General features: G+C 34.5%; 1 protein-coding gene across 3 annotated transcripts in view; it reads right to left on the bottom strand.

Annotated features, from left to right (window-relative positions):
• Positions 1 to 11,898, bottom strand: part of SPDL1 (spindle apparatus coiled-coil protein 1) — a 20,674-nt gene extending 8,776 nt beyond the window's left edge. For 2 of the 3 annotated variants that reach the window (XM_032851773.1, XM_032851772.1), the window contains exons 1-9: positions 11,713 to 11,898; positions 9,310 to 9,486; positions 6,555 to 6,749; positions 5,591 to 5,740; positions 5,394 to 5,492; positions 5,205 to 5,315; positions 2,841 to 2,981; positions 2,312 to 2,415; positions 1,521 to 1,708 (exon numbers count right to left, since the gene is read on the bottom strand). In XM_032851773.1, coding sequence (XP_032707664.1) covers positions 1,521 to 1,708; positions 2,312 to 2,415; positions 2,841 to 2,981; positions 5,205 to 5,315; positions 5,394 to 5,492; positions 5,591 to 5,740; positions 6,555 to 6,749; positions 9,310 to 9,486; positions 11,713 to 11,871 — 1,324 coding nt within the window. In that variant the 5' untranslated portion in view covers positions 11,872 to 11,898. The remainder of the gene's footprint in view (positions 1 to 1,520; positions 1,709 to 2,311; positions 2,416 to 2,840; positions 2,982 to 5,204; positions 5,316 to 5,393; positions 5,493 to 5,590; positions 5,741 to 6,554; positions 6,750 to 9,309; positions 9,487 to 11,712) is intronic. The other variant, XM_032851774.1, reaches the window with a different exon arrangement.
• Positions 11,899 to 13,163: the final 1,265 nt, after the last annotated feature.

Below are 13,163 nucleotides of genomic sequence, written 5' to 3'. Positions count from 1 at the left end.
CAAATAATCCAATCAAGAAATGGGCAGAAGACATGAACAGACATTTCTGCAAAGAAGACATCCAGATGGCCAACAGACACATGAAAAAGTGCTCCACATCACTCGGCATCAGGGAAATACAAATCAAAACCACAATGAGATATCACCTCACACCAGTCAGAATGGCTAAAATTAACAAGTCAGGAAATGACAGATGCTGGCGAGGATGCAGAGAAAGGGGAACCCTCCTACACTTTTGGTGGGAATGCAAGCTGGTGCAACCACTCTGGAAAACAGCATGGAGGTTCCTCAAAATGTTGAAAATAGAACTACCCTATGACCCAGCAATTGCACTACTGGGTATTTATCCTAAAGATACAAACGTAGTGATCCGAAGGGGCACGTGTACCTGAATGTTTATAGCAGCAATGTCCACAATAGCCAAACTATGGAAAGAACCTAGATGTCCATCAACTGATGAATGGATAAAGAAGATGTGGTATATATACACAATGGAATACTATGCAGCCATCAAAAGAAATGAAATCTTGCCATTTGCGACGACGTGGATGGAACTAGAGGGTATCATGCTTGGCGAAATAAGTCAATCGGAGAAAGACAACTATCATATGATCTCCCTGATATGAGGGAGAGGAGATGCAACATGGGGGGCTAAGGGGGTAGGAGAAGAGTAAATGAAACAAGATGGGATTGGGAGGGAGACAAACCATAAGTGACTCTTAATCTCACAAAACAAACTGAGGGTTGATGGGGGGAGGGGGGTTGGGAGAGGGGGAGTGGGGTTATGGACATTGCGGAGGGTATGTGCTATGGTGAGTACTGTGAAATGTGTAAACCTGGCGATTCACAGACCTTACCCCTGGGGATAAAAATATATTATATGTTTAAAAAAAATAAAATTAAAAAAGAAAAAAAGAAAATCCCAAGATGTAGTTGGGAACATGGCTCCTGAGAATCAAGACTACCTTTCTCAGCTTTTCTCATAGGTGAGACCACATGACTCAGTTTTGCTCAAGGATTATGCTGATGAACAATGCAAATGAAGCCTAGATTGTGACACTCTGACCAGTCCCAGAATGTCTCTTTCAGACTTCTGTAACAGGAGGACTTAATACCTATCTTGTTTAAGTCTCCACTATTTTAGGTTTTCTATAAACAATATTAATTAATACAGCTCCCAAACATCAGTTGCTTCAACAAAATCAAACTCTTCGACATATTGCATAAGATGCTACAATTGTAAATGGAAAAGTCTCTAAGGTTTTCAAACCTTATCAAGGTTCTAATATACAGATATCCAACAGAGTATCTATTATATTCATTCATACCCAGTACTTAGTTTTCTTTGAATTTTCTTACACATTTTATAGCAGTAAATTTGTTTTATTAGATCGAGATACATAACCACAAATTAGTTTGTAATGGGATTTGCATAAAGCTGTAGTAAGAAAAAAAAAACCTTATATGAGTTCTCAGAGTTTCTCATAATTTAAAAGACAAAATATATGAGATATACATACCTTCAGGTTCATACTTCAGTTTTAGCTCATCTAGTTTAGCTCTCAGTTTCATATTTTCACTTTGGGAGAGCTGGAGGCATCTTTCATTTGCAAAAAGTTTTCTCTCAATATCCAAAGCCCGTTGGCTCTCAAATAATGCTTTCATTCGTTGTATGGACAATTCACCTTTAGTGCTTTCATTTTCTTTGCTATATAAATAAAAAAAGGAGAACCAAAGAATATTAAAATAACACATAACATATATAAGTGTTTTATACACATATGTAAAACATATATTGTTAGTGCAAATCTTATTAGATATTTGAATTCTTAGATAAACACACGTTTTGGGGTTTTTAAGTAACAAAGAGACAATAAACAAAATAAGCTTTAACAACGGCACTTTCAAATAAAAAATGTCATATATCCTTCAAAGGAAAAGGAGGAAAATATTCTTTCCACATTAATGCATGTGTAAATAATTTCAAGTTTCAAATTAGATGATATTTGTTCCTGAAAAATTTAGATTATAAGAACATTTTCTATGTCAAAGTTCTTTTCTCTTACCAATCTAAAATGCTTAACATGGGAAAATAAAAATATTTAATTATTCATTGAAAGTATTTTTTTCTTCAATAACCAGCACTAATTATATCTTGACTGCATCTTATTTGCTACACAAAGATATTTTTGATGCTTTTTTTTCCCGGAATTTCTTTTGGCAATTTGAAAACAAAAATTTGTAGTCACTAACACTACTTATTATAAGTACATCAAGAGACTGTCCATCTTTCTAAGCGCCCAACACTTACTTTAAGTTGTCAAGCTTCATCTGAAGTAAATCTGTGTAATAGGTGTTATCTTCCGGAGCTCCAGAGTTGGCAGAAAGCTTAGATTCTGTACTTTCATATAAGCTCTACAGAAAATAAAAATTCTTATTAATTAACATAAATTACAAATTACATTAATCCAGGTGTCCTTGAATAATACCGGTTTGAATGGCACAGGTCCACTCATATGGGAATTTTTCACAGTAGAGTACTATAAATGTATTTTCTCTTCTTATAATTTTCTTAATGGTATTTTACTTTCTCTAACTTACTTTAAGAATACAGTATTTAATATGTATAACATACAAAATATCTGTCAATCACCTGTTCCTGTTATCAGTAAAGCTTCCAGTAAAGAACAAGCTACTCATTAGGTTCTTAGGAGTCAAAAGTTATAAAGATTTTTGACTGCGCAGGGTTGGGCATCCCCAACCCCCATGTTTTTCAAGGGTAAACTGATTTAAGATATTCAAACCAAATCTGGCTGCATTATTGAAGGGGTTACATGTACCTTAAATTTCTCCAGATTTCTAATTTCACCTAAGAGGTGTTTAATTTCACCATTCTTCTGCTCTAGCATAGCAAGCAACCGTTCTTGCTGCTCAAATTCAGTTTGAGACCCTTTCATTTGCAGCAATGTGGCGATTTGTAACTAGAAAAAAAAAAAAAAAATTACCACCCAACACCCCACAGAGAACTGAGTGGAGGAAAGGAAGATTCTGATGACTATATTTTGGTACAATGCACATTCTGTACTGTGTAACCTTGAATTCAGTTTGGAAACTAAACTAACTATGTCTACTTTAATAATCTAATAATTTGAAAATATTTATATCAAGAAGTTTAGTTATAGATATAACTCTTAAGTACTTATTTGAGTACTTATGAGTAATACATGACAACTGTAACAATTATTTGTACTTCTGTGAAACATAAAATTGAACTAAATGGCTATGATCCAGAAGCATCACTTAACTGGTAAATAAACTTGTCCAAACACTGTAATGCTATACTTTAATCATCATATGCATTGTCATTAAGGTTCTGACGGGGTTTCTCAAAAATTTTGATTAACTTCAATAGTATTAAGTGGAAGAAATTATTACACTACTCACATTTATAATGGCGATATTTACAAATGACAAGGACGGAAAACAAAGGTAAGAGACATCGAAGGATACCAAGGGACTCTTCAATAAAAATATAAATACATTTATTTTTTAATAACAGTAATCAACTTACCTAATTATGAATCCACCAAAACCTGGAGTTACATACCTACTGAAGGGAAATTAACTGGAATCTAAAATTACCATGCCTTTCTGCCTTCAGAAATTTCCAGAGTTCTAAAAATTGCCAATAGTTTAGTTTTGAGTAAAGCAAGCAATGATAATACAGTTGCAGTTGTGGTTATGAAGATAGAAAGATGACTTTTAACATTCTTAAGGACCTGTTTTTTGTTCCTGCTTCAGACTGGAGTCTAAGAAGATTCATATCTACTTGCTTCTAAAGATAACTTGGAATATCATGGGAACATTGGGTGATTAATAATAGTAATTATACTGAAAATATGTAATATGTATATATTACTATATATATATATCTACACACACACACACACACACACACACACGGAAAGAAAGCAAAAATCAAATGTGAGAAAATTTACAAAAAAATCATTCCTGGATAGGGGAATCTTGGTAAACCAGGCAGTACTGTTGAAATCCTTAAAAACTATAGCTGTTTGTTAAATTGGCACTTCCTTATATGCCAAATACTGTATAAGCATTTTACTATGCTTTCATTTAATTCCAGGACAATTTAAGAAGCAGGTTCTATCATATCTACTTTATAAACAGGGTGAATGATGATATACTGAAAAGTAAAAATGCTTGGACAAGGTCACACAGCTAGCAAGTGACAGAACTATAATTCAATCCCAGGGTGATCTAATACCAAAGTTTCATTACTAATTTTTCCTATTTTTAAATCTCACCACCCTGAATAAAAGGCAGAAAGCCTTCTAGACTTCCAGTTGCCAGTTAGGCATAACAGTTCAGGGATCGGGATTCTAAAAGACGGTACAATACTACAATCTTTCCAACTTTTGCATGTTTTTCTGTTACTGCCTGTTTGACTAAAATGATGACCAAAAAAACCCTTAAAATTAAAGGGGCCTACTGAGAGCTGCTGGAGGGGTGATGGGTGGGGATGGGGTGATGGGCATTAAGAAGGGCGCTTGAAGAAATGAGCACTGGGTGTTACATGTAACTAATGAATCACTGAATTCTATCTCTGAAATTAATAATACAATATATGTTAATTAAACTGAATTTAAATTTAAAAAATTTTTTAAATTTAATGGGCCTATATGCTTGTCTTGAGGAACTATAAGAAAAAGGTATCCGAATCTCACTCTATAATAAGCCTTTGCAGGAGAACTGGAGAATGTGAGAGAACTAGTTTTCATTGAAGTAGGAATCTTAGGCCTGTGCTAAGAAATGCCAGACCAACAGCTGGAAATGAAAACTTGTGAAATTTTTCTCTGCTACACAAAGATTTGTATATTTCTGGGAAAGAAATTGAGTAACCATTAAAAAAGAAATCAATCACAAAGCTATTGAGTAACCATTAAAAAAATTAATCAACAGATGCTAACTGTACTACTACTAAATACCTACTAAAGGATTAATTTTTTGAAATTGATATAATAGAAATTTTAGTCAATCTAAAGATATTTTTTCTAAAGTAATGCAGTTCTAGAAATTATGAAGTACACTCTTTGAAGGAAAAGATGGCTTTCTTTGATATATCTGTACACGTAACGCAGATACAAAATTGCTTTAATAAACCTTCAATGGTGGTAACGCTGTACCTTCATTCTTTGCATCTGTTCTCTGTTAAATGCATTTTGCTTCTTCAGTGACTGATACTTGACTTTCATACTGATAAACTGACGTTCCATTGCTGCCCTTCGATCTTCCACCTAGAAAATATTAACATGCTTCATTACTGTTGTATTAAGTGAAATGCCAATTTAATCAATGGGGTATTTGTTACATACCTCTGCAAACAAAGAGTTGCCCTTACTATTGGGGTCCAAGGCTTGCTGGAGTGCCTGGTCTAATTGCACCTGAAGATCTTGATTTGCTACACGAGCTTTCTAAATTTGAAAGGAAACAATTTAGCTAATAGAGGTTAGATTAGCAAGGAAACAACTTATTATTATTGGAAAAGATAATGTGACTCTAATCATAGTACCTCTAAAGCATTATAGTAAGAAACTGCTTCTTTCTCTCGCTCCTCTTTTTCTTCTTTAAGTCGGTCTACCTGGCGCATTAAATTAGTACTAAGAAGTTCTAGTTGTTCTTGTCTATATTGTAGTTCATTCACTTCTTCTTTGAGGGCGGTCTATTCAATAGGAATTGAAAAAGAGGAAATTGTCCTGAATAGTCTTTCATTTAGCAGCTGCTCAGTTTATCTATCAGCAGTGGTTCACGCCCAAAACTAAAACTAAAGAGTTAGTCAGTAGTTGTAAAATGCATAATAAAAGAATAAAAATTACTAAAATTTTTCAGCAGGGAACCATATGAAAGGCTATCTTTCTTTCCTATAAATTTAAGTCTTTAATTTTTAATTAACCTCAGCCTGCAATGAAAAAATCTACATTCATATGCATATCAATTTCCATGAAACCAATATTTTATGTAGGGCTTTTATGACACAAACTAGGATCAGAGTTAATGACTCTAAGTTCTTCCAAAGGTTTCATTAATCTAAAGGTAATCTGCTTTACATAACCACATAATCTAAAGCTTTACCATGAATGAATAATCCACCTAAAAACTCTACAAACTACTTTTTAATTAGTAGCATCAAAGTTAAGATAAAAAATATTTCAGCCCCGGGGCACCTGGGTGGCTCAGTAGGTTAAAGCCTCTGCCTTTGGCTCAAATCATGATCCCAGGGTCCTGGGATCAAGCCCCGCATAGGGCTCTCTGCTCGGCAGGGAGCCTGCTTCCCCCCTCTGCCTCCCTCTCTGCCTACTTGTGATCTCTGTCTGACTTGTGATCTCTGTCTGTGAAATAAATAAATAAAATCTTAAAAAAAATATTTCAGCCTTAACATTACCTAAGGATTATAACAAAAACATATAAAAAAAATACACAAGGAAAAAAAGAAAAAAAAAAAAACAACCAAAGAACATACATGCCATAAAAATTACCTTCATACTTTCCATTTCAGTCAGTTCAATTTGAAGAGCTAGCATCTCTGAAGACATGCTTTCATGTACACGCTCAGATATTATTCGCATTTCCTCTGATTTACATGAAAGGAGTTCTTTCTGATGATCTACTTTGTGCTTCAATTGCTTTTCACTAAGCCTAGCTTCATCTAATTCGGCTTTCAGTTTTTCTAACTAAAGTAAAAAAGAAAAATTCACAATTTAAAAAAATCAAAAGGTAATTGAAGGTCATCAGAATATACAGTGCAGTATAAATTACTCTGGTAACTGCAGAATAACTATTTTATAAGACAATCAAGATGAACAAACTAATTATACTTTCATACAGTTCTCTCTTGGAAAACTAAAAATATGTAGTTTAAAGGGAACAAACTTACAGCAGAAGGATGAAGTTTTAAGGTCAAGCCTAGATTTAGCCTGTTTCATTCCTCTTAGGTAAAAACTGTTAATGATTGTACAATTACTAGGTTATTGTATGGCTCTCAACTGAGATGGGAGGGAGGGGGTAAAACATTCATCACCACACCTAGCATTCATTAAACAATTTCTGTTATCTATAAAAAACTTCTGCTTGATGTCCAGGGTTATAATTATCACCTATATAGAATTATCTTCAATTAGGTATCAATTTTCTATATCCTGATATCTGCTTTCTATTTAAAAAATAAGAGCTTCTTGACTTGTTTTCCCTTTTCTATTTTCATGAGGTGAAAAAAAAAAATTTCAGCTGAACAATCTATGTTGAAATGTGGCTATTCTTCTGAAAAACATCACTGACTGACCTAAATTTACTGCATGCTGAGACTATTAAGTCTTCCTATTTGGCCAAGGCTAAGCATCTTAAAACAGTGATATGCACTGACTTACAAACATACAAATAGTCCATACAAGTAATCAAAGTATGTCTGGACTCTTGGCCACTCTGGCTTCAATGTGAAGAGTGAACAGTATGAAGAGCAATGATGGAAGCAGCCTACCTGGATAGAGGTCTAAAATAGTCTAGGGGAGAGAGGATGGTAATCTGGACTAGAATGATAGCAGCAAAGATGGATCCTTTGTAGATCAAGTTCTTAAAACCAGCTGATGGAGTAATTGTGAGAAATAAGCAAGTGGCATCTGGGTGACTCAGTCAGTTAAGCATCTGACTTCAGCACAGGTCATGATCCCAGGGTCCCAGGGTTTGAGCCCCAGGTCAGACTCCCTGCTCAGTGGAAGAGTCTGCTTCTCCCCTTCCCTCTGCCCCTAAACCCTGCTTGTACTCATCTTTTGCTCGCTCGCTCTCTCTCGGAAGAAAGAAAAAGAAAGAAAGAAAGAAAGAAAGAAAGAAAGAAAGAAAGAAAGAGAGAGAGAGAGAGAGAGAGAGAAAGAAAGAAAGAAAGAAAGAAAGAGAAAGTAAGTAAGTTAGTTAAAGATATCAAATATAACTCCAAAATTTTGAAAGAAGTGATTTGAGAACATCTGTAAGACTGAAAATATTTTTTGACTAATTTAGTCTTTGCTCTGCCAAAAAGCCATTCTTATATAAGTGGCCTTGCTTCAGACTGTGAATATTTCCTACATTACTCTTTTTCTGTTTAGGTAATGAAAGCCACTGCTAAAATGAAAATATGACAGGGGCGGGGGAAAGGTATCATTATCAGTCATTGGTGTCTCAACTCAGATTAGTTCCAGACAAGGTGGATTACTGTTTGCCAGTACAAATATAAGATGATTCTAAGTATTACATGAAAGTGCATTTTGATAGCTATGTTCATCTGACTACAATTTAGGAAAAAAATACAACCAACTCAAATATATAATTTCATTGATCTCATTACTTAAAATGAATAAACATTTAAAAAGAGAGTCAATTTAAAGAAATTAATTAACAGTACAGGTGGTACAGATATGGAAAAATTTTAAAAGATGCTACACAAAACACAGAAAATTAGAAAGCAAGCCGAAAGTCAGGTAAGGTTTTGTAGAGAAGAGTTTGGAAAGTATGGACTCTATACAAAGAAGAGCATAATAAAAGTTCCAGATTCCTGAAGGAACTGGATAGTTGGGGGTAACCAAAAAAGAATGGACAACTTATTTTTAATGCATGAAATGAAGCCAGTGTAACATGTCATTAGTCTAAGTATAGTGACATTGGCTTTGTAATCAGGCAGCTTTAGTCCAAATCTTGACTGATTTCTGCAATTTTTGTCCAATTTATTTAATCCGTTTAAACATTGGTTTTCTCACCTAATATCCACAGACAATAACGGTACCTTCCTTACTGAGTTCTAAGAAGCAGATCATATGTCATTAGCTTATCTTCAATAACCAAAGAAGAAAGTTTGGTTATTCTAATGTTCATGAACTTACAATAAACTGTTAGTTTCTTTTGTAAGATTACAAAAGATTACTTCTTTCAGTGAAAGCTAGGAGACTGGTCTTTCTGAAAGGGAATTGCTATACTATGCACTACAAGCAAGAAGGTCATGCTTTTCACTAAACTAAAATTCCATAACAAATATCCAGTTACTGAAATTAAATAATTGTATTTAATTAGTAGAATGTTATTACTACAATTCCCTTGGGCAAACTCTTGTTTCTCATTGTTTCCACTCCCAATATTTTAATGATGGAGCCTTCATCTCAGCTATTTTGCACAGATGGCATTAAGAAAATCTTCATCACCTAAAATTTACATATTCCTAATTCCATAAGCATGAAACATTTTTGTTTTGACATGCGTAGAGATTCAAACCTTATTCTTTAGTTCATTTACTTCTTGTCCATGGCTTCTGCTCAGTTGTTCTTTCAGTTGCTCCAGGTGTGTTTTTTGTTGTTGTTTAACAGCTTCACATTCAGAGCTCAAACTTTCTAACATTCGACTCTTAAGCTCAACTTCTCTCTGAAGAGTATATTTTTCTTGTTCATAATTCTGAAAACAGATTCAATTATAATTCGATTACATAAAAATAACTTAAAGCCATCACATATAAACAGTTCTCACCTTCAACTGTTTCATTCTTATTTCACGTATTTGCTGCTTTCTAAGTAAAAACCACAGGTTAGACTTGAAGTGACTCTGTAGCTAATCAGTCTCAAGAAAAGCCCAGAGGGTTTTAGTCCATGCTACTGATGTGGTAATTATTTCTATGCCATGTCAAGGAAGTAAGGTGTTCCGTGGCATGTCAACAGGTCAAGTAATCTCTGCTAGTGAAAAAAAAACAAAAACAAAAACAAAAAACAAAAAACACTTAATAGCATTTCAGTTTTCCCAATGAGAATTATTTGGTTTGATAATGATATTTATGGCTCTGAAAATAAAAGAGTGGACAAGGCACAAAGTGAAATACTAAATTATCCCTTACTTTCAGAATGTAGTCATCTGAGAAATGTTTACAAATGTAAACAAATGTTTACAAATTACTCAGATGAATACAGTGTTGAGACAAAAGGAAGATTTAAGAAGGCTTTTGCTTTTGCTTCTGGTAGGGACAAACGGGGGAGGAGCAGAGGGAGAGGGAGAAGCAGACTCCCTGCTGAACAAGGAGCCCGACGTATGACTCAATCCCAGGACCCTGAGATCACGACCTGAGTCCAAGGCAGACACTTAATCAACTGAACTACCCAGGTGCCCCTCTGACAGGGAAATTTAAAGATTAAAAAAAGCATTAGTTCAAAATCATTCAACTAGTTTTTAAAAGTAAGATAAAAAAAAAAAAAACTAGATTAAATAAGAGGGAAAACTAAGAAAAGCAGGTTTTTTTTTACTGTACTTAAATTTTGAGATCAAAGTTTAAACATATTATTGAGCATTTACTACATAAAACAGATTAATTCATTCTTTCAATAAATGTGTACCAGATTTGACATATATAAAAGTGAACAAGAGAGACAAAATTTCCTCTCTCATGGAGCTTATAATCCAGAGCTAATTAGGTGAATCAGTGAATGATAGCAAATTTACAGAACTCAGGGAAGGCCTCTCAGCTGAAGTGATATTTAACAGACACCTAAAGGTTGAGGACTCAATCCAAGACAGAAAGGGGATGTGCAATGCAGATGAAGGCAATATAGCTAAGCACAAGGGAAAGTAGTTTAAAATGAGGTCAAAAGGTTGGCATGGGTCAGATCACATAGGAATCTGCAAACCAAAGTAAGGGGTTTGAATATTGTTGTTAATACAATTGTAAGCCATAGTTGTGTTTTTAGCAGGACTGTGACAGGATCTTTCATTTCTTTTTCTTTCTTTCTTTCTTTCTTTCTTTTTTTTTTTTAAGATTTTGTTTATTTATTTGACAGACAGAGATCACAAGCAGGCAGAGAGGAAGGGAAGGAGGCTTCCTGCTGAGCAGAGAGCCCAAAGCAGGGCTTGATCCCAGGACCTTGGGATCATGACCTGAGCCAAAGGCAGAGGCTTTAACTCACTGAGCCACCCAGGCACCCCTTTCATTTATTTTTCAATGGCCATGTAGCTGCTGTGTGAAGAATGAACAATGTGAAAGGCAATGAAGGAAGCAGGCAACCTGGTTAGAAGGTTACAGTAGTAATTTACAGGACAGATGATGGTGGTCTGAATTAGAGTGGCAATAGCACAGATGGATGTTTTACAGGTCAGGTTCTTAGAGTTTGTTGATGGATTAAACATGAGAAATAAGGGCCACAAGGATACAGAGTAAAATTCCCTTAAATTTGGCTCAAGTTATTATACATTTACTAAGTAAGCTAAATTGCAAGAGAATGTTGTTAGCTGGCAGGGAATCAACTGTTCTCTCTGTTTATGTTATGTTTGAGATGTCCATTAGTAGGCAATTGAATACACAAGTCTAGGAGTAAACTAAGGACTTGCTGTTGTGTTATAAGGCATTTAGATGTTATCTAAAGCTATGAAACAAATGAGGTCACCAAGGAAGAGTGCAGACAAAACAAACCTAAAATCCAGTATGTGCTAAAGAAAACAGTAACCAGATTTTTCAAATTCAGAACATACATGGTCAGAAACACTATCAGTTGATTCACTTCAGTACCGTTTTTGAGAGATAGGGGTGAACAGCAACTAGAACTACAATCTTCAAAAAGGAATAGATCTAATAATAATAATAATAATTGCTAGACAATACAAATGTTCTATAGCTAAGCACTACAGAGTCCAGGGTCCTACCTCAGTCATGGTCATCATTTCATTACGACATTTATCCAACTGATTCTGCAACTCATTTTGGCTCTCCACTAGTTGTAAGCCATACTGTGCAGCTTTAAGTCGCTCTTCTTCGACCTCCTTGAGCTTGCATCGAAGATCTACAATTGTATCTGCCTCCATGTTTTTTTTTTTTTCGTTTTTAGTCTGCTGTAAATAGAAGAAATGAAAGTACTTAAGCTTAAACAAAATACTCTGTACAATGATAACAATATTAAAAGATAAATATATCTTTCCCCCCAATACTACTGCCATATAAAAAACAGCACTGAAGATTGCATTACTGGCTTTTAAGTAGTCAAATTTGCATTCTTATTCTAAAAGTAAGGTCTGAAAATTCTCTTACCTGATTTGAGACTAAATCAAACAAAGAAAAAATATCGGACACATTTAACTTTGTTCCTAAGAAATGCAGTTATCAAGAAATTGTTCACTTGTGTAATAAGCTTCCTTAAAAGCTGAGGTAGGGTAGGTCTCATATTTATATCACCATAACAGGTAATCAAGTTAAGAGCACAATGAAAGAAATCAAGAATTTATAGTAACAACACTGCTACTTAAAATATAAAAAGGCAGCTTTGAATAAGGTTTGTAAGGCAAGGACTATCACGTCCACAATTTTTCACAACAGTGCTAACTTCTTGAACACATTAAATTTGCTGTAGCAAATTTAGGCTCATTACTATTTTCTATTATTCACGAGAAGACATGCAAAACAGAATCATGTTCAGAGTAATTAAAAACATTTCTTTCATCCTAGATCTTCAATCAAGGACTTAAACATTTTATACAGAAACATTCCACATAATTCAACTTTACTCATCAGCCTTTCCAAATTGGTCCATCTCTTAGGCCAGATTCAAACTCAGCTTTGCATTCGAAGAGCAACAGGTTGTTAATAAGGTTGTTTCCCCACTTTTCAGCCAAGGAATGAAAGAAAGAAAGAAAGAAAGAAAGAAGAAAGAAGAAAGAAAGAAAGAAAGAAAGAAAGAAAGAAAGAAAGGAAGGAAGGAAGGAAGGAAGAGAAAAGAAAAGAAAAGAAAAGAAAAGAGGCAAGCTCTTTCATGAAATTGACCTTCCAATGGGAGAAGACAAGCTATAATAGTATCATAATTATATGCATTAGAAAGTGAAAAAAAAAAAGAAAAAGAAAAAAAGAACAAGATAAAAGAACTTGGAAGTGAGGGGTATTGCAACTAGAATGAAATCTAAAATAAGTGTTGGAGAGAAAAACCCTCATAGTGACTTCTGAAGGAAAAAAAAAAAAAAGCCTTGCAGAGGATAAGAGAGTTAGCTATGTATCTATTTCAGGAAAGAAAAGGGAGTAGAGGAAGGGGGGTAGCACTAAAGTGGAAGGCCATCCAAGGAATGAACAAGATAAGAGTTTAAGTCACAGGAGATAATAGAGAATAGGC

Source organism: Lontra canadensis, unplaced genomic scaffold (genome assembly GCF_010015895.1).
Source record: "Lontra canadensis isolate GAN:19392208 unplaced genomic scaffold, GSC_riverotter_1.0 scaffold5, whole genome shotgun sequence".
NCBI classification, from domain to species: domain Eukaryota; kingdom Metazoa; phylum Chordata; class Mammalia; order Carnivora; family Mustelidae; genus Lontra; species Lontra canadensis.
Note: the sequence above shows the minus strand (reverse complement) of the source record. Positions and strands in the feature narration are given on the sequence as shown.